The sequence below is a fragment of the Palaemon carinicauda genome, chromosome 2 (genome assembly GCF_036898095.1).
Source record: "Palaemon carinicauda isolate YSFRI2023 chromosome 2, ASM3689809v2, whole genome shotgun sequence".
Taxonomy (NCBI): domain Eukaryota; kingdom Metazoa; phylum Arthropoda; class Malacostraca; order Decapoda; family Palaemonidae; genus Palaemon; species Palaemon carinicauda.
Window position 1 is genome coordinate 59,673,913 of NC_090726.1, and position 21,011 is coordinate 59,694,923.

The 21,011-nt window shown below is 38.9% G+C and overlaps 1 protein-coding gene across 1 annotated transcript in view; it reads right to left on the bottom strand.

The window, feature by feature from the left end:
* Window positions 1-939: 939 nt before the first annotated feature.
* The window catches only part of LOC137616874 (ionotropic receptor 21a-like), a 22,882-nt gene continuing 2,810 nt past the window's right edge, over window positions 940-21,011 (bottom strand). The window contains exons 2-8 of the mRNA XM_068346783.1: window positions 16,317-16,468; window positions 15,351-15,502; window positions 13,852-13,960; window positions 8,801-9,001; window positions 8,116-8,271; window positions 1,232-1,381; window positions 940-1,122 (exon numbers count right to left, since the gene is read on the bottom strand). Coding sequence (XP_068202884.1) covers window positions 940-1,122; window positions 1,232-1,381; window positions 8,116-8,271; window positions 8,801-9,001; window positions 13,852-13,960; window positions 15,351-15,502; window positions 16,317-16,468 — 1,103 coding nt within the window. The remainder of the gene's footprint in view (window positions 1,123-1,231; window positions 1,382-8,115; window positions 8,272-8,800; window positions 9,002-13,851; window positions 13,961-15,350; window positions 15,503-16,316; window positions 16,469-21,011) is intronic.

Below are 21,011 nucleotides of genomic sequence, written 5' to 3' on the forward strand. Positions count from 1 at the left end.
TAGTATTTTTTTTTTCCTTTTTTGTCATTTCCTACTGCAGTAACTTATAAATTGTAAAATATTCGTCTAAAATGATTCAGCTTCTTTTAGTGTATTTGTTTGTTTGTTGAGCATTGTCTTTGCTTTTTAGACTCGATTGATTGAAGGATTGCAAGTTATCTAGTTTTTTAATACATAAAACGCGAATAAGATACATGGAAAAACCCTTCATCATTATATTCGAGATTTATTCTGTTTCCAAAAACTTCACAATAATTAATTTTCATACTTTAAATCTTATTAAATAAAATTAATTTTTTATCTTAAAAACCATAGATTAAATTAGATTTTTTTTTTCACTTTTCCAAAAACTGTACAATAATTAACTTTCGTATCTTTAGATAAGCTATTTACCCAATAAAGTTGATATTTTATCATAAAAGTATCAGGGCCTATAAAAAACAAACCTCATCTTTATAATCATCACCATAATCATAACTTCATTTTGTGACCCCCTACCTAGGACCGCCTCCTCATTTTGTTCCAATAGGTGGGCCCCATTGAATTACTTATGTAGCTCTCTAGGGTGGATCGATTCATTCAATATACCAATGGGATTTCACAACATGGCAACAACATATGAAGAAACTCATCAACATATTCATGTTATTATATTGTTTTCAGTAATTTAAAGACTCAATTCAAATAAAAGCAATTTTATTATTTATTTACGCAATTCATAATTCAACTTTTAATTCGACGTCCTAAAAGTATGACATGCACTCTAAGTATATTCCTCTAAACTATCATCACAAGTGTAAAGATTCACTAAAAGAAAAAAAAGAATAAATTTCCACTAGATTTTTTCCTGAAACGTTAAGTGAAATGTCGTAGAGGTGTTGGTTGAAATTTTTCTTCCCGTTGGCAATATATTTCCACATTAGATTTACTTGGAGTCAATCAAACTTTTAGTTTTTCAATGGCAAATACAACGACAGAGATGGACAGTCCCAAGGTGGCGACAAAAAACAGCCCTTGCATGTGGTCTAGACTCATGGGCACAAGTTTGCCGCCGCTCCCGTCGTTTGTTTGCGATGGGTAGAACTCTACAGCCTGCCAGTCACTCTCATCTTCAAGGAATTCCTGTAGGGAATAATTGCTATTATTATCCTAAAGTACTTTAATCTGACAAATAACTCGTATATTTGTAACAACGTTGAAATGGAAGCAACAATCAAGGCTATCCCTTTACCTTAGAAGCAGCTGCCTTGCGGAGGGCTTCGGTGAAGAATTTCCTCACCAGACCTGTATACAGAAGTCTACTGATGATCTGGTCGATCCTTTTCTTAAGAGGAGAATGATCTTGTAGTGCCATGGCTACAGGATGCGAGGCGAAGCATTCCTGGAATAATAATAATAATAATAATAATAATAATAATAATAATAATAATAATAATAATAATAATAATAATAACAACATTATGATAGCTGCCTTGGTAGTATTGATCTTGTAGCTGAGCTTCTCAATCGCTTGGATTTTTCTTTCCTCCTCAGCTCTCCATACTTTCAGTGACTGTGCTGTGTTGGTCATCTAAAGGGGGAAGAGCAAAATGCATAGAACAAATTCTAAAATTTTACTAATTTATTGATAGCAAACTGTCAATAACAATAGGTATAAACAAGTTCGGCTGCTACACAGGAAGAGAAAGTTCTAGGTGTCTCCTTTCATCTTCAGGCTGGAAGTGGATGGAAGTAGGTAGAACTACCTTTATTCATACAGCTCAGAGGATTTGTCAAGTCAGGACCTAGTCGCTGATTGGTTCCCGTGAACAGAGGCAATTGCTGGGAGAGGATCTGTCACAGTCAATATGCTCACAGTCGTCAGAGTTAGGCGGGGTTTGAGTAGGTCTGGACACAGCTCCTAATGCTGTGCACTGATTGGCCAACACGCTGCCTGAGTGGAATCTGCATCAGGCAAGCTGATTTACTATCAGATCCCAGGTCCAGTGAGTCCCGAGCTGCTTGCTGATTAGTTGAGCTACTTGCTGGGAAAATTTCAGTCACTTATTTTTGTTATCCTTGTTCATGCTGGTGAGACGTTGGTTGGTGTTCTTACAATAGAGGGGGAGGAGGAACATCTCTTGAGCAAGTATTTCTTGCTATTAGGTCTTTTGACTGGCCAGACATTACTACATTAGATCCATATTAAAATGTTTTATAATGGTATTTTCTTCTCTCGTAGTTTACATATTTCCTTTCCTCACTGCGCTATTTTTCCTTGTTGGAGCCCTTGTGCTAATAGCATTCTGCTTTTCCAACTAGCCTAGCATGTAATACTCCTACTAAATAATAATAATTATAATGAGCAGGGCTTCCAGGATTCTGAAGCTTTTGTCATTCATGGCACTGCCTATGATCATGGTGTTTTTGGTTATGTGTGGGAGAACCGTTAGGTTGTAACTGAGAGGCCAGGTGAATGCAGCTAGCTTTATTTCAACAGACAGCGAGCATGCACACAAGAGTTTCAGTCAAAAAAAGTTCACAAAATTCAGACATATCAATTCTTGATACGACAGACTTAAACAGGTTTTGTTAAGAGGGAGGTGTAGAGGGAGATATACAATAAAAAAGAAAATACCGTTACAATGTACGAGTGTGTGTGAGACACATGCGGTATATGTCTCCCCCCATAATAAAGACATACATGTGATATGGGGCACTTTACTCTTGAGACTTGCTGTAGACGAGTCATCTTGCTGGAGATACGCAGGTTTAAAGCGATCAATGGAGATTCAGTCTCTTTTGCCACGGATGTTCAGTAAAAACACCTTCATTGTTCGACCTATCTTGAAGAAAGGTCCTGAGTAAGGGGGCTTCACTGGTGGTTTGTTGGTGTCATTGCACAGAAAAATGTGCGATGCCTTGTGCAAATTTGTCGGTATGTGTTGCTTCGCTTGGGGCTTGTAAGTCTGGCAGCATGGAGTAAATTTTCCAACTTGTTGTAGGCGCTGGAGATTGTCGACGAAAAATATTTTGGTAGGGATGACCAATGGGTCACCATATACCATTTCAGCTGCCGAGACATCCTGGGTGTCCTTAGAAGTGGTCCTTAGTCCTAGGACCCGAGAGGCTGAATAAACCATTGGAGTCATTGCATCGGAACATCAAAGCTGCTTTGAAAGTGCGATTAAGATGTTTCACCATTCCGTTGGCCAGGGTTGTAGGCGGTTGTCTGATGTAGAGTGATGCCCAGGAGATTCGCTAACGATGTCCACAATTGAGAGGTGAAAGTGGTACCCCTTTCAGAAGTAGTATGCTCAGGGATACCAAATCTTGCTATCCACCCTAAGAGTAAGGCAGATGTACATGAGGTGAACGTTGCAGTTTCCATGGGAAGGGCTTCAGGCCAACGAATGGAGTGGTCAATGACAGTAAACAGGTAACGATGTCCATGTGATGTGGGAAGGGGACCCACTACCTCGACGTGAATGTCGGCAAAATGACGCTGACGTTGAGGAAAGGTGTCCACTCCTGCATCCGTATGTTGATGTACTTTTGAAGTTTGGCATGAAGTACAAGTGTGGACCCAATCCTTAGCCTCCTTAGTAATCCCTTGCCAAATGAACTTCGTCTTCAGTAGGTATGCAGTTGATCGGCACGGGGGATGTGAAAGGCCGTGAATGAAATCAAACACCTGTCAGCGTATAGCAGCAGGTGTCCACAGTTGAGGCCTACCATTACTGACATCACAGAGGAGGGTGGCGTTCTGCCAAGGTGTTGTAATCCCATCTCAGGTGGATGGCGGCCAATATGTTTCTTGATAGGGTATCGGCAATGGGATTCATTTTCCCACGTACCTGTTGAATGGTACAATTGTAAACAGCCACGGCGGAGAGATGTTGGCGTTGTGGGGTGGACCAGATGTCGGGCTGTTGAGTGACGGCCTGCACCAGAGGTATGTGGTCCATGCAAAAGACGATGGGTGAACCTTCTGAGAAGTGGTGAAAGTGACGGACAGCTAATTGCACCACCAGTAATTTGCGGTCAAAGGTAAAGTTACCAGATTCCGCCTTGGACAGTTTTTTACTGAAGAAGGACAATGGGCGGGACTAGCCATTGACCACCTGCTCGGGTACTGCACCAGCAACATCTCTGGCTTTGGTCGAGAAAAGGAGAGGGGTATGTGGCACAGGAAACCCCACTTCAGGCCTTTTGGCTTGCCTTAGAGGGAGGCGTAGAGGGGGGCAAGAGTGGCACCGATGGCCGGCAGGATATTTCGATAACAATTAATCAAACCTAAGAGTTCTTGCAGTTCTTTGATGGTCGAGGGCATGGGGAAGTTCTGAAGGACTGCTACCTTTTCCGAGAGGGATTGGACTCCATCAGGAGTGATGTGGTGCCCTAAGAATGATACTTCATTGGCGCCGAAGGTTCACTTGCCGTACTGGGTTACAAGGCCTGATCTGTTGTACTATAGACGGTCGAGCATGATGTGTAGGTGACTGAGTTGTTCCTCTTTGGAGGAAGAGAACACATGTATGTCGTCCACGTAACATGCACAAAAGGGGAGGTCCCCTAAGATGCCATTCATAAGGCGTTGAAAAGTGGCCCCAGCATTACAAAGGCACATACAGGAGTAACTGGAGGTGTATGTACCAAAGGGGGTGGTGATGGCGGTCTTGGGGATGTCTTCTGGGTTCATGGGCACCTAATGATACCCTTTTAGGAGCATGGAGAAAGCCTTTGCTTTGTGCAAGTAGGAGGTCACATCGGCAATGTTTGGGGGGTTAGTGATATGTTTCTGTCTGCATGTTGAGATGCCTGTGATCCCCACAAGGGTGTAAGGAGCCATCCTTCTTTAGGGTGATGTGCAAGGGTGACTACCATGGGCCTGAGGCCTTTTGGCAAAGGCCCATTTCCTCCATTACAGTGAACGTTTGTTTAGCAGCTGCCAAACAATCTGGTGCCAGATGCCAGAATCTGGCGAACACTGGGGGCCCCATCGTCTTGATATGGTGATAAATACCATGTTTGGCGGGAACCGTGGGCGTTTGGCGAAGTTATGGAAGGACGACTTCAGGGTAGAAAGTGAGCGTAAGCATCCATGTGTATACTAATTTGGAGAACGAGGTCAGAGCAGGCTAGTTGGAGAGGTGTTGATGAGTAAGATTCTGTGTTGACTAGCCGTCAGTGAGCGACATCTACCAGGACGTGGTAATGTTAGAGAAAATCCGTGCCAATGACTGGCCTTGTGATGTTAGCAATGAGAAACTTCCAGAGATATTTTGTGCTTCCAAACAATAATATGAAGTTCTTGTAACCATAGGTGAATATCGCAGATCCATTGGCAGCTCCAGGTGGACGTCGGCAGATTTAGACAAACTGTCTTGTCCAGGAGAGAAAGGCTATCACCTGTGTCTGCCAAAAATAGCCCACCTGTACCTGCAACATGTAAAAAGAAAAGATTAGTGACAGGCAAGGCCATCACCACAAGCGATGGCCTACTTACACGTTTTTTATCCACTGACAACTGTTCACACATTTCTTTGCGCCAGCCCCAAAGTTGAAGTGGTAGTAGCATAACTGCGGTTGATAGGCATCAGTAAGTAGCTAAAGAGGTCGTTGATTGTGAGTGAGTGGTGGGCAGTTGTGTGGCCGCTGTGGCACGTCAAGGAGAGGCCATCTGTGTCCTACTGCATACACGTCAGCTCCGTTGGGGGAGGTCCTGAAGGTGATGAAGTGGCTGCCCCTATGGGCATCGACTTTGGTTGATCAGGTCCTTAATGGGCCAAATATCGACATTAGGTATGGCAGAGCATACAGGTTCGGGCAAGCGTTGTACCCAAAGGCATGAAGTAGGTTCACCTCACGAGGAGAGCTGTCTGTGGCAGGTTCCAGGCGAGCGATACTGGTCATTTCCCTGAGGGCAAGTGGAGCATTTTGGTCTCCCAAGGGTTGTTGAGAGAGCTGAAAAAGCTTAGCTATGTGGGCGGCTGGCAATGGCAAGCACTGCCCCAGGAGGTATATTTTGAGGGCATCTTACGTTATTAGGTTGTCGCCTTGCTCGCAAAGCCAATTGGAGATTTCCAGGAAAGTATATCTGGGGATTGCTGCGAGAACATAGTCTCTTTTGGTTCTTGACTGAGTCACACCCTTGATGCAAAATTGGACCTCGGCATGCTGAAACCAGGCGAATGCTTCTCTGCTGGCAAAGGACGGCAGGTTCATTGAGGTGGCATGTGTGGAAGAGTCAGGCTCAGTGGGTATTATCACCAAACAGTAGAGCACAGCAGTGAGGGGGATAGCAGGAGAGAGTGAGTCCTCCGGTGATCATCAATATGCAGGAGAATCGTTAGGTTGTAACTGAGAGGCGAAGGGAATACACCTAACTTTATTTAAACAGACAGCAAGCTTACATATAAGTTTCAGTGGAAGAAGGTCATAAAAATTCAAACACATCAATTCATGAAAAGATAAGCTTAAACAGGTTCTGTTAACAGTAAGGTGTAGAGAGAGATATACAATAAAAAAGAAAATACCGTTACAATGTAAGAGTGTAACACGTGCGGTACAATGTCCTCCTGTTTGACATTCTTGTTATGCACCAGATGTTGGTGCATCTTAATGGCTCTCTGTTGAACAGGGCAGGACAATCTTTTAGATAGTGTCATGGTTGTCTTTCCAATATAACGGATTTGGCATGTGTGGGAATAGACCATGTAGGACTTCTTCAGAAAGTCCTGCACAGGAGGAGACGGATTGCTCTATATGATGAAGGATGTTGTTCTTGTGGTCTGGTAGTATATAATTAGGTTCATATTGGAGTCCTCTTGAATGGGTGTTATGATATTCATAATTATATCCTTCATTGCCTTCTTGTTTTGCTGATACTGCTTGCGTATAATATCTTTTAAATATAGATTGACACTAGAAATCATGCTCTCACTGCTGGGTTTAGTCTCGTACCAGCTGTCCGTAGCATGCTTGACCTCTGGATTGACCTGCCTGTTGTATTCCTAGTTTACTAAACCCTGGGAAATTCTATACAGATCCTTGTGTGCCTTCATCCAGGTAGAACAGTGCGAGAGGGCTCGATGTAGTGTTAGGAGCTCTGCTTGGACCTACTCAGATCCCGCCTAACTCCAATGACAGTTGGCGCAGGAGCAGTCTGTCTTTGACAGATCCCCTCCTGGCGAGTGCCTCAGCCAATGGGAGAGTAGCTCCCTCTCAGATTAGGTAAGGCCACTGCTCAGTGACAAATCCACAGAACTGTATAAATAGAACTAGCTCTGCCTACTTCCATCCACTTCAGTCTGAAGATGAGAGGAGACACCAAGCACCCTCTCGTAACGTGTAGCAGCCGAACTCGTCTATACTTATGATTATTGACAGTTTAATTTTAGTAAAATTAAAAACTGGTTCTAGGCATCTTTCTCTCCCCTATACTGATGACCAACATAGCCCAGTTACTGGGGGTATGCGGTACTGATGAAAAAAATAATCCAATTAACTAAGAAGCTCCACTGCAAGAGCAATGCCACTGAGACAGCTATCATCCTTAACGAAACCTACTTTAAAGAGGGCCTACTACCGGAAAATAATAATAATAATAATAATAATGATAATAATAATAATAATAATAATAATAATAATAATAATAATAATAATAATAATGTCCCAAGCCTTGTGCGAAAAATATGTAGAATTATGTGTTTTATACAGTGAGAATAATGACCTTTTTATGATTACTATGACTGTCATAAATTGTTGTGCACGATCACTGAACTCTGCTATAGGTGACGTGTATTAAGTCTTATAGGTGACGTGTTGGAAGCCTAATGGTAAGAGTATATCTCCATCATAGTGGAGACTTCCACAAAATCTAACAATTTAGCATTTTGACAGAGCAACATTGCATTTACTTGCTCAGAGGGGTAAACAGTACCACTCGAGCGCTCACAAGAATAATAAGGTACTCGACTGAAGAGGCCCTGGCTGTGTAAAGTGTATTCACGAACCTTTTGTAATAAACTGAAAAAACCCATGTTCCGATGTCTCATTATCCGTCTACATGGAACAATAATAATAATAATATCACTGTTGACATGGCCTATTTAATGTCCACTGAGAACTGACCTTCATGATGCGAAGAGGAGAACTTCCTCTTTGTGTAAACTTTGTCAGAATGGTGTACTCCATGTTCCCTCTGTTGTTGATATAGACAGCTTCTCCAGAAAGGACTTTACCGTACAGCTCTTGTGAATCATAGATTTGGTACGTGTTGGCCATTGCCTGAAGATAGAATACTATGTATAAGGGTTACAAGCTAACCACTGCTTCTATTTTTTACGATTGTTCTACTAATACATCTATTTTAATTTCTAGACTTTGGATCTTGATTCTCAGCAATTGAAAGATTGGGTACAATTCAAGTTCTGGATTTAAATAATACATAAAGCATCCCCTCTCTCAAGCTTTATCTATCTATCTATCTATATATATATATATATATATATATATATATATATATATATATATTTATATATATATGTATATATATATATATATATATATATATATATATATATATATATATATATATACTGTATATATATATATATATATATATATATTTATATATAAATATATATATATATATATATATATACATATATATGTATATATATATATATATATATATATATATATATATATATATATGTATATATACTGTATATATATATATATGTGTATATGAAGAAAGTAAACCATCCACTTTAGGTTTGTAGGTATAATAAACAGCTTTTTAAAAGAAACTAACTTGCAAGTTTGGATCAGGTGATGACTCCAGCATAATCTGGTAGTAAGAATCTACCCCGACAACATGCATCCCAGAAAGTGGAAGTTCGGCAATTGTTTCTATCCCCGAAGGTGACTTTTTGACAGTTAGGAAAGCTGTCAGATTTGTCGAGTAGGAAATGGTGATCAACATCGTGTAGAGCCACAGGAATGCGATGAAAACCTGGAATTGCGCAGCTGTTTATAGACAGATGTTTATGAATACATATATCTATGTAATGGGTTATGTAGATTTACATATGTGTATATCTGTCACTATTTTACAAATGACATTATTATCTAATGGGAATTTTGATAAAATTCCGATTAAGCAAGGAGTTCGACAGGGAGATCCCATTTCTCCAGAATAATTCAAAGCGTGCCTGAAAGAAGTTTTTAAATATTTAGATTGGGAAATGTAAGAATTAATAGTAATGAGGAATATCTAACAATCTAAGATTTGTAGATAATATAGTTCTATTTGGTGAATCATGGGAGGAATTGTAAATGATGATAAAAGATATGAGTAAAGAAATCAGAAAGGTAGGTCTGAAAAAAGGATATGAGTAAAACTAAGATACTGTTCAATGAAAATGCAGAGATAACAAACAACAGTTGTAAATGAACTTCTAGACTGTTAATGAATTTCTGTACTTAGTGGTTCCTGGGGACATTAGGCTGAAATTAAAGGACGGATAAGCATGGGATGAAGAGCCTTTGGTAAAAAAATAATATATATATATATATATATATATATATATATATATATATATAAATATATATATATATATATATATATATATATATATATATATATATATATATATTTACATTTAATCTTTAATTAGATGGTCCTACCATTATTAACTTATGCATCAGAAACTTGGAGCCTTACTAAAGCCTTAGAACATAAGCTAGTTAAAAATCAAAGAGAAATGGTAAGAATGATGATGGGGATAATACTAAGAGACAGAAAAAGGGCAACATCCATACAAAAGCAAATTTAAGTAGAGGATATTCTAATACCAAGTAAGAAAAGGAAATGTACATTGCCAGGATATATTATTAGAATGACGGATAATAGATGGACATTAAGAATAAGAGCATGGATCCTTAGAGATTACAAGCGAAGCAGGGAAAGGAAGAGAAGACTTTGGATTGACGAGTCATGAGAATTGGCAGGTATAGACTAGCATAGAAAGACCATAAACAGACGTAAGTGGAAGGACATGTCTAAGGTCTTTGTCCTGCAGTGGGCTAGCTACTACTAATGATGATAATAACATCGAATTCACTATGCCTCTAGAATCGATACCCAATAGAGCATTCTACCCATGCTAGGTTTGGAACCTAAACCTCTGAATTAATGCGACACTGGAAAAGGGGCATGACCAACCAGATATTTTTTATTCAGATGGGTAGGTTCAAATCCTGTCCTGGGTAGAAGCACTTATAAAACGAAATTCCAGTTAGGTACAGTAATAACTTGATAAACGAGCACCCCAGCATATTAGCATTTTGAGATACAAGCAACGCGGCAAACAAAAATTTGCATTGAGATAGGAGCGCAAACTTGAGAGACGAGCACGCTTACATATGCTGATGCTAGGTAGCCGAGCGCTTGGGAGCTCTTGAAGCTCCCATCAATCGTTCATTTTGTGTGATATTCAACTGCTGTACATGATTTTAATGTATATTTGTTGACAATTATCCTAATAAGTGATGGGTCTAAAGAAAACGAGTGGAAAAATTAGCAATGAGAAGAAAAAGCGTATGATGACGATAGATGTGAAGCGTGAAATTATCGAAAAACATGAGTGTGGTGACTGTGTGAGTGAGTTGGCCCGCCATTACGAGAGGAGTACATTGACGATATTTACCACCCTCAAACAGAATGATGCTATTAAGAGCACAAAGCCTTCCAAGGGCAAGGCTTATCCATCCTGTCTAAGTTACGGACTGATATAAATGACAAGGTAGAGAGGCTTCTGTTGTAGCGGATTAAAGAAAAGTAGCTGGCGGGAGATAGCATGACTGAGACATCATCTCTGAGAAGGCCCGAGCAATCTACGAAGATTTAAAATGAAGGGAAGCAGCTAATAGTGGGGAGACATCAGCGCCAGCATAGACGTTCAAAGCTAGTTGTGGCTGGTTTGATAACTTTGAAAATGAACTAGGATCCTCTCGGTTGTCAGGCATGGGAAAACATCGAGTTCAGATGTGAAAGCCGTGGAGGAGTACGTTGAACATTTTGCTTCACTTGTTGCTTGGTAAGGTTACATCCCCCACCAAGTCTTCAACTACAATGAAACTGGCCTTTTTTGGAAAAAAAATATGCCACAGAATACATTCACCACGGCGAAAGAAAAATAACTGCCGGGTCATAAACCCATGAAAGATAGATTGACTCTAACCTTGTGTGCTAATGCTAGCAGTGACTGTAAGATCAGGCCACTGCTGGTATATCACTCTGAATACCCACATGCTTTCAAGAGTCACAAGATCTTGAAAGAAAAGCTTCAAGTGATGTGATGAGCAAATTCAGACGCATGAGTTATGAGGCATTTCTTCATAGAATCGGTAAATCTGGCCTTTGGTCCGCTAGTCAAGAAGTATTTGATGGAGAAAAAAACTGCTATTGAAATGTTTTCTTATTTTAGACAATGCCATTGGCCACCCTCCAGGTCTTGAAGATGACATTCTCAATGATTTCAAGTTTATTAAGGTCCTCTATCTCCCGCCAAACACCTCTCCACTCCTCCAGCCATTGGACCAACAGGTCATTTCAAATTTCAAGAAGCTGTACACAAAATATTTGTTAAAAAAATGCTTTGATGTCACGAATAACAGCAACCTTACCCCTCGCGAATTTTGGAAGGACAATTTTAACATTGTGCATTGTTTAAAAATTATTGATGAAGCATGGCAGGGTGTAACGCGAAGAACATTAAATCTATCTCGGAAGATACTGTGGCCAGATTCTGTAGCTGAAAGGGATTGTGAAGGGTTGGATACGCAGCCTGACCCTGAACCCATTGTGTTGGAAGAGATTGTCTCTCGGAAAGGTCAAGGGACTGGAGGTAGATGAAGCAGATGTGAACGACCTTGTTGACGAGCATCAAGAAGAGCTTACGACTGAGGAGTTGATCGAGATCCACATAAGGCAATATATGGAGGTGTTGCAAGAGCTCAGTAGCGAGGAGGAAGTGGAACTGGGGGAACTTCTCTCTCTTCAAGGGACATTGAGGAAGTGTTGGCCAAGTGGCAGGATGTTTCGGATTTCCTTGGAAAGAGACACCCTGATAAATTGTCTATTGGTTATGATTCAATGCTTTTCAATGACACTTGCCTGCCTCATTTCCACAACATTTTAAAAGGGAGACAGAAACAAAGCTCCTGAGGTGGGTTTTTTTTTTTTTTTAAACCTGCAGCAAATAAAAATGAAAGTGAAGCAAAAAGAGTTAGGACAAGTGAAGAACAGTAAAAAAAATACAAACGAAAAATTTTAAAAGTAGATAGGAATAGAAATTTTTCTAAAATTCAGTAAGCTAAGTTCAATTAAGTTCATTTTAAGTTTTAGTGTAACGATAGGTAGTGCAAAGAACAGTATAAATGCTGTACCTGTACCGTCCAATTCTCTCTTTCCTCCATCCCTCCCTCCTCTTCCTCCGCATACACCACCCGTTGGCCCTATAGTCTGTATCGAAGGCAAGAACTCCATAATAAAGGAACATTTTATTGTAGACCACAGCCCACCAATCATTTATGTCATTTTGTGAGTGTATGTAAAGTGTTATTGCGATTAAAAGCATGCCTTTACATTGTTAAATAATTAATTTGGGTGTTTCAAGAGGACTGGAACGGATTAAATTTTTTCAGTTATTTTATATGGGAAAAATTAACTTGAGATACGAGCAAAAGACATGCGAGCCCGGTCCTGGGATGCTTTATGATTGTACGTCAAGGTAAACCTGTATAGTGAATTTGATATACATATATTCAAATATTAGAAACATCCCTGCCGGGCAATCTGTTGGATGGGAATTCGAGACACGCTCAAGCTCGATAGTATCTAATTAAGTAACTTCTGCAACCTCAACCTCCTTGCGACCTATGGTTGGCAGGTTTTGTGAAGCCTGTAGATCTACCTGCTGAGTCATCAGCAGCCACTGCGTGGCCCTCCCTGGTTCTAGCTTGGGTGGAGAGTGGGCTTGGGTGCTGATCATATGTGTATGTGGTTAATCTCTAGGTCCTTGAGACTGACCTTGTTATTATTATTATTATTATTATTATTATTATTAAGCATAGGGCTCCAACATGGAAAATAGCCCAGCGAGGAAACAAATTGAATAGTGTGCCCGAGTTTACCCCCAAGTAAGAGAATTCTTATCCAGTACAATAAAAGACAATGATACAGAGACTATGACATTACCGAAGACTAGGGGACAATGGTTCGATTTTGGAGAGTCCTCCTAGAGGAGCTGCTTACTATAGTTGGAGTCTCTTCTACCATTACCAAATGAAAAGCATCCACCGAATAATTACTGTGCAGTAATTAACCCCTTGACTGAATATTTTTTTGGTCATTTTAGTGTTTTCATATGCACGAGGAAAGAAGAGAATCTTTATAGTAGGCCAGACTCTTCGGTGTATGTGCGGGCAAAGGAAAAATGAACCTAAACTAGAGAAGAATCCAATGAAGTACCATCTGGCCAGTCAAAGGACCCAATAACTCTCTAGCAGTAATATCTCAACGGCTGTCTGGTGCCCTGGCTAATCTACTTCCTATCGCTTGCGCGAGAATTTATATTTAAATCATCCCTAAAAGAGGAATTTAAATTTATTGTCTGTATTCTCTTTTTATTTCTTAGATTACTGGTAATTGGATATTTCTTGTAGGTACCTATTAAGGCATTTATTGATGATGAGACCTTATTGTCACCTTTTATATGAATTGTACTTAGTGTAGCCACCAGCAACATCTCGTGGCCTGTCTACCGTTCATGAGTGACCTTTAAACCTTTAAACCCTTACCTGGGTATGAATTCGACGAGGAATCTTATCTTGAGGCTCGTTCAGATGCATACCAAAGACGTAATAGCAACAGTACGACAAAGAATCAAATTTTTTTATCTCATTTCCCCTGTAGAAGGAAAAACAGATATTATTGTTAGCCCTTATGCTTATCCTAAGATATTTAGTTGGTATTAATTTTAGCGCCAGAGAAAACCAAATGCTCATCCTATGTAATTTTGCTGGTATTAATTTTAGCAACAGAGAAAAGATCCTAATCATATATTTGTCTTCTCAACCAACAGAGTTATTAATTAAGTGACTGACAGTGATCATATCAGTAGTTAAACAATTCACGTATCGGTATTTTTTCTAAAATCTAAACAATGTTACAGTAAATATCTTGTGGAACATTTTAGTTACGTATGTCAATATTCAGCATTTTAGTTAATTGACGGAAAGATGGTTCGGCTTGATGTTTTGTAATCAGAATTTGTTGCTCAAAAAGTGCAGCAAACTATTGTAATACTAATTGTTATGTTCATTAATAAAAATAAAGTCAACGGTATATGAAAATAATCATTGACACTAGCCTTGGTCCACCTAAGCCTAAGCCCATGACCAGAATCTTTCGCCATCTCCCTTTATTTAAATCTAACTTGGTCTGAGTTTGGGGTTAATATCTAACATGTTATTATTATTATTATTATTATTATTATTATTATTATTATTATTATTATTATTATTACTAGCTAAGCTACAACCCTAGTTGAAAAAGTAAGATTCTATGAGCCCAAGGGCTCCAACAGGGAAAAATAGCCCAGGGAGGAAAAGAGATAGGGAAATAAATAAACGATCAGCGATGAAAAATTAAAATAAGATATTTCAAAAACATTTACAACATTAAAACAGATATTTGATATATAAACTATAAACAGACTTATGTAAGCCTGTTCAACATAAAAATATTTGCTGCGAGTCTGAACTCTTGAAGTTCTACTGATTCAACTACCTGATTAGAAAGATCATTCCACATCTTGGTCACAACTGGAATAAAACTTCTAGAGTACTGTGTAGTATTAAACCTCATGATGGACAAGGCCTGAATATTAGAATTAACTGCCTGCCCAGTATTACGAACATTATGGAATTGTTCTGGAAAATCTAAATGTAAAGGATGGTCAGAATTATAAAAAATCTTATGCAACATGGATAATGAACTAATTGAACGACGGTACCAGAGATTAATATCTATATCGGGAATAAGAAATTTAATAGACCGTAAGTTCCTGTCTAACAAATTAATATGAGAATCAGCAGCAGAAGACCGGAAAGGAAACAATACTTGAAACAAGGTAAAATGGTAAAATGAAAGGATTAAAACACTTCATCAGAATAGATTGATCACCAAAAATCTTGAAAGACTTTCTCAATAAGCCAATTTTTTTTTTTTTTGCAATTGAAGAAGATGCATACCCGAACATTGTAAAGATATGCAAAACAGATGAGCAATTACTTACAATTTCGCACTGGCTCTAGCTAAATAGTACATGACGGGGCCAATGACTAGAAGCGTAACCAAGATGGAGAACCACATCCATGGTTGGTAAGGGAATGCCAAACCTTGCCAGCTGGGTAGAGGTTGCTCATTCTGTATAAGGACGCAGCTGAGCTGTTTTAGAGGATAATTAAGCGACAATTAGACTTTAATTTATCTTGTAGAGGGAGGATTCAAGAATTTCGCTTGAGCTGCTTCAGAGGGAAGTTAATCATATACTATTAAGTGATTGGTTTAAGTGTCCTAAATGTTAATGCAAGTCATTTCACTAGATAAGATAGATTTACACTGGTGTTATCTTTTAGAGGGATAATTGAAGTTGCTTTTGAAATAATGCAAAGAAAAATTGAACTTCTAAGATCTGATTCATTTTTTTTTTATAATCAAATCGAGAGAAAATTATAATTGTGTTATCCTTTAGAGTTTAAGCGAAAACACATTTACGAGTTATCGTTAGAATGACCAATTCAAGAGTAAATCTTGAGGGCCAAGTCAATCGAGTTTTATAAGTTAATCTAGAAAAGAGGTCGAACTAATCTTGAGGGAAAATTTACTTTTAAAGGATTTCAAGTTTGTTTTTTATCTTATACAAAACGAGGCTTCTATAAATTCCATAGAGTTGATTCAGACGTTATTTTCAAGACAATTGAGAAAGATATCAGACTTTTTTTGTCTTTAAAGAGTGATTCGTAATCAAATGCAGTAAAGAAGAATTGTTATCGTACGTTTACGAGCGTCTATCATACATTTGCAAACTTTTGTTATCGTACATTTGCCAACTTCTATCGTACATTAGCGAACTTTTGTTATCGTAAATTCGCTAACAGGTATCGTACACAAGCAAACTTGTGTTATGGCACATTAGTGAAATTTTGTCATCGTATATTAGCAAAGATTGGTTATTGTACCTTTGAGAACTATTATTTACCTCAGAATCATACGGCTTAGTGTAGTCAACATGGCGGACTCGAGTGATCGACATGAAGAGATTGGTTGCTCCCATATCAGCCTCGCCCCGGTGTACCATTCCCAGCATCCCAGTCAGAGAACCGTTGGGTGTACATTCACCCCATCTTTCCCCTACAGTATCCAACGAGAGGAGAGGATCCATTAGATTTTAATTAACAAGCTTTTTTGAGGAGAGAATGGGATGAATGACTTGAGAAAGATTAGTGATAATGAGATATGAAAGAGGTTTGATCTGATGTTTTTTTTTTTTTATTTCTCTCTTATAATTTATGCTTTAAGTTTGCAACTACATCTCTTTCTTAACGTGTGTATTTGGGAGCCCAGACTAAATACACGCGCACAAACACACTTGTTTTTTTTTATGGAATATGGTGTAGGGCTAGCAATGCATTGTTTGCCATACGGGGCTGGTAAACCTATGGAATCCATTGCTAAATACACTTACACAACACATACATATATGTAGATTTATATATGCTTACACACACACACGCACACACACATATCATGACATCTTATCGCGCCTGTGTCGAACCCACAAGAGGGCAATGTCTTTTGCCTGTCTGAAGTCTTGACCTGAGCAATGTGGGAACATTAGACACCATTGTAGCATGTGTACCATTGTCTATGGTGCTACCCTACATAGGCATTCAGGGTTGGTGGCTAATCCCCATTTGTGGCGGTTATCTTCAGTTTTACCCACTTTTACCCTTGCTCTGTTTAGTTACCCAGTCCTACCTGGTGAGGGTTTCTCCACTGGGGCAGGCTTTCGTTTAGGGTGAGCAGCGCCCCATTGGCTGGCCATTGGTCACTTTCCCACCATTTCTCTAGCCTGTGAGCAGCTGCTCGGATTGGTAATATATATATATATATATATATATATATATATATATATATATATATATATATATATATATATACACATATACAGTATATATATATGTAAATATATATATATATATATATATATATATATATATATATATATATATATGTATATATATATATATATATATATATATATATATATATATATATATATATATATGTATACATATATATATATATATATATATATATATATATATATATATATATACATATATATATATATATATATATATATATATATATATATATATATATATATATATAAATATCACCCACGAATGGCATTTAATACCGAATTCTATCTTGGGAATATATATCCACTTGGAATTCATTTTATGGTAACAGCTTTTGGCCGGGTGGGGATTCGAACCACCACCTGTTCGGCTGGAGACTATGCCTGCAGTGACCAAGCCGACTGAGCTATCAAGAGAGACTAAAAGTTTATGACAAGGTCCCGTACATATTACTGTCGAATTCAGGAATCTGTTCACAGACTTGAAATAAACCCATCTCCACCATGATAGCTGAATCGTGAGTTTGCAACACGTGGTTATTTTAATGAACATATATCACAAGCACACGTGATTTTAATTAATGTAAATATCACCCACGAATGGCATTTAATACCGAATTCTATCTTGGGAATATATATCCACTTGGAATTCATTTTATGGTAACAGCTTTTGGCCGGGTGGGGATTCGAACCACCACCTGTTCGGCTGGAGACTATGCCTGCAGTGACCAAGCCGACTGAGCTATCAAGAGAGACTAAAAGTTTATGACAAGGTCCCGTACATATTACTGTCGAATTCAGGAATCTGTTCACAGACTTGAAATAAACCCATCTCCACCATGATAGCTGAATCGTGAGTTTGCAACACGTGGTTATTTTAATGAACATATATCACAAGCACACGTGATTTTAATAAATGTAAATATCACCCACGAATGGCATTTAATACCGAATTCTATCTTGGGAATATATATCCACTTGGAATTCATTTTATGGTAACAGCTTTTGGCCGGGTGGGGATTCGAACCACCACCTGTTCGGCTGGAGACTATGCCTGCAGTGACCAAGCCGACTGAGCTATCAAGAGAGACTAAAAGTTTATGACAAGGTCCCGTACATATTACTGTCGAATTCAGGAATCTGTTCACAGACTTGAAATAAACCCATCTCCACCATGATAGCTGAATCGTGAGTTTGCAACACGTGGTTATTTTAATGAACATATATCACAAGCACACGTGATTTTAATTAATGTAAATATCACCCACGAATGGCATTTGATACCGAATTCTATCTTGGGAATATATATCCACTTGGAATTCATTTTATGGTAACAGCTTTTGGCCGGGTGGGGATTCGAACCACCACCTGTTCGGCTGGAGACTATGCCTGCAGTGACCAAGCCGACTGAGCTATCAAGAGAGACTAAAAGTTTATGACAAGGTCCCGTACATATTACTGTCGAATTCAGGAATCTGTTCACAGACTTGAAATAAACCCATCTCCACCATGATAGCTGAATCGTGAGTTTGCAACACGTGGTTATTTTAATGAACATATATCACAAGCACACGTGATTTTAATTAATGTAAATATCACCCACGAATGGCATTTAATACCGAATTCTATCTTGGGAATATATATCCACTTGGAATTCATTTTATGGTAACAGCTTTTGGCCGGGTGGGGACTCGAACCACCACCTGTTCGGCTGGAGACTATGCCTGCAGTGACCAAGCCGACTGAGCTATCAAGAGAGACTAAAAGTTTATGACAAGGTCCCGTACATATTACTGTCGAATTCAGGAATCTGTTCACAGACTTGAAATAAACTCATCTCCACCATGATAGCTGAATCGTGAGTTTGCAACACGTGGTTATTTTAATGAACATATATCACAAGCACACGTGATTTTAATTAATGTAAATATCACCCACGAATGGCATTTAATACCGAATTCTATCTTGGGAATATATATCCACTTGGAATTCATTTTATGGTAACAGCTTTTGGCCGGGTGGGGATTCGAACCACCACCTGTTCGGCTGGAGACTATGCCTGCAGTGACCAAGCCGACTGAGCTATCAAGAGAGACTAAAAGTTTATGACAAGGTCCCGTACATATTACTGTCGAATTCAGGAATCTGTTCACAGACTTGAAATAAACCCATCTCCACCATGATAGCTGAATCGTGAGTTTGCAACACGTGGTTATTTTAATGAACATATATCACAAGCACACGTGATTTTAATTAATGTAAATATCACCCACGAATGGCATTTAATACCGAATTCTATCTTGGGAATATATATCCACTTGGAATTCATTTTATGGTAACAGCTTTTGGCCGGGTGGGGATTCGAACCACCACCTGTTCGGCTGGAGACTATGCCTGCAGTGACCAAGCCGACTGAGCTATCAAGAGAGACTAAAAGTTTATGACAAGGTCCCGTACATATTACTGTCGAATTCAGGAATCTGTTCACAGACTTGAAATAAACCCATCTCCACCATGATAGCTGAATCGTGAGTTTGCAACACGTGGTTATTTTAATGAACATATATCACAAGCACACGTGATTTTAATTAATGTAAATATCACCCACGAATGGCATTTAATACCGAATTCTATCTTGGGAATATATATCCACTTGGAATTCATTTTATGGTAACAGCTTTTGGCCGGGTGGGGATTCGAACCACCGTCTGTTCGGCTGGAGACTATGCCTGCAGTGACCAAGCCGACTGAGCTATCAAGAGAGACTAAAAGTTTATGACAAGGTCCCGTACATATTACTGTCGAATTCAGGAATCTGTTCACAGACTTGAAATAAACCCATCTCCACCATGATAGCTGAATCGTGAGTTTGCAACACGTGGTTATTTTAATGAACATATATCACAAGCACGCGTGATTTTAATTAATATAAATATCACCCACGATAAAATGAATTCCAAGTGGATATATATTCCCAAGATAGAATTCGGTATTAAATGCCATTCGTGGGTGATATTTACATTAATTAAAATCACGTGTGCTTGTGATATATGTTCATTAAAATAACCACGTGTTGCAAACTCACGATTCAGCTATCATGGTGGAGATGGGTTTATTTCAAGTCTGTGAACAGATTCCTGAATTCGACAGTAATATGAACGGGACCTTGTCATAAACTTTTAGTCTCTCTTGATAGCTCAGTCGGCTTGGTCACTGCAGGCATAGTCTCCAGCCGAACAGGTGGTGGTTCGAATCCCCACCCGGCCAAAAGCTGTTACCATAAAATGAATTCCAAGTGGATATATATTCCCAAGATAGAATTCGGTATTAAATGCCATTCGTGGGTGATATTTACATTAATTAAAATCACGTGTGCTTGTGATATATGTTCATTAAAATAACCACGTGTTGCAAACTCACGATTCAGCTATCATGGTGGAGATGGGTTTATTTCAAGTCTGTGAACAGATTCCTGAATTCGACAGTAATATGTACGGGACCTTGTCATAAACTTTTAGTCTCTCTTGATAGCTCAGTCGGCTTGGTCACTGCAGGCATAGTCTCCAGCCGAACAGGTGGTGGTTCGAATCCCCACCCGGCCAAAAGCTGTTACCATAAAATGAATTCCAAGTGGATATATATTCCCAAGATAGAATTCGGTATTAAATGCCATTCGTGGGTGATATTTACATTAATTAAAATCACGTGTGCTTGTGATATATGTTCATTAAAATAACCACGTGTTGCAAA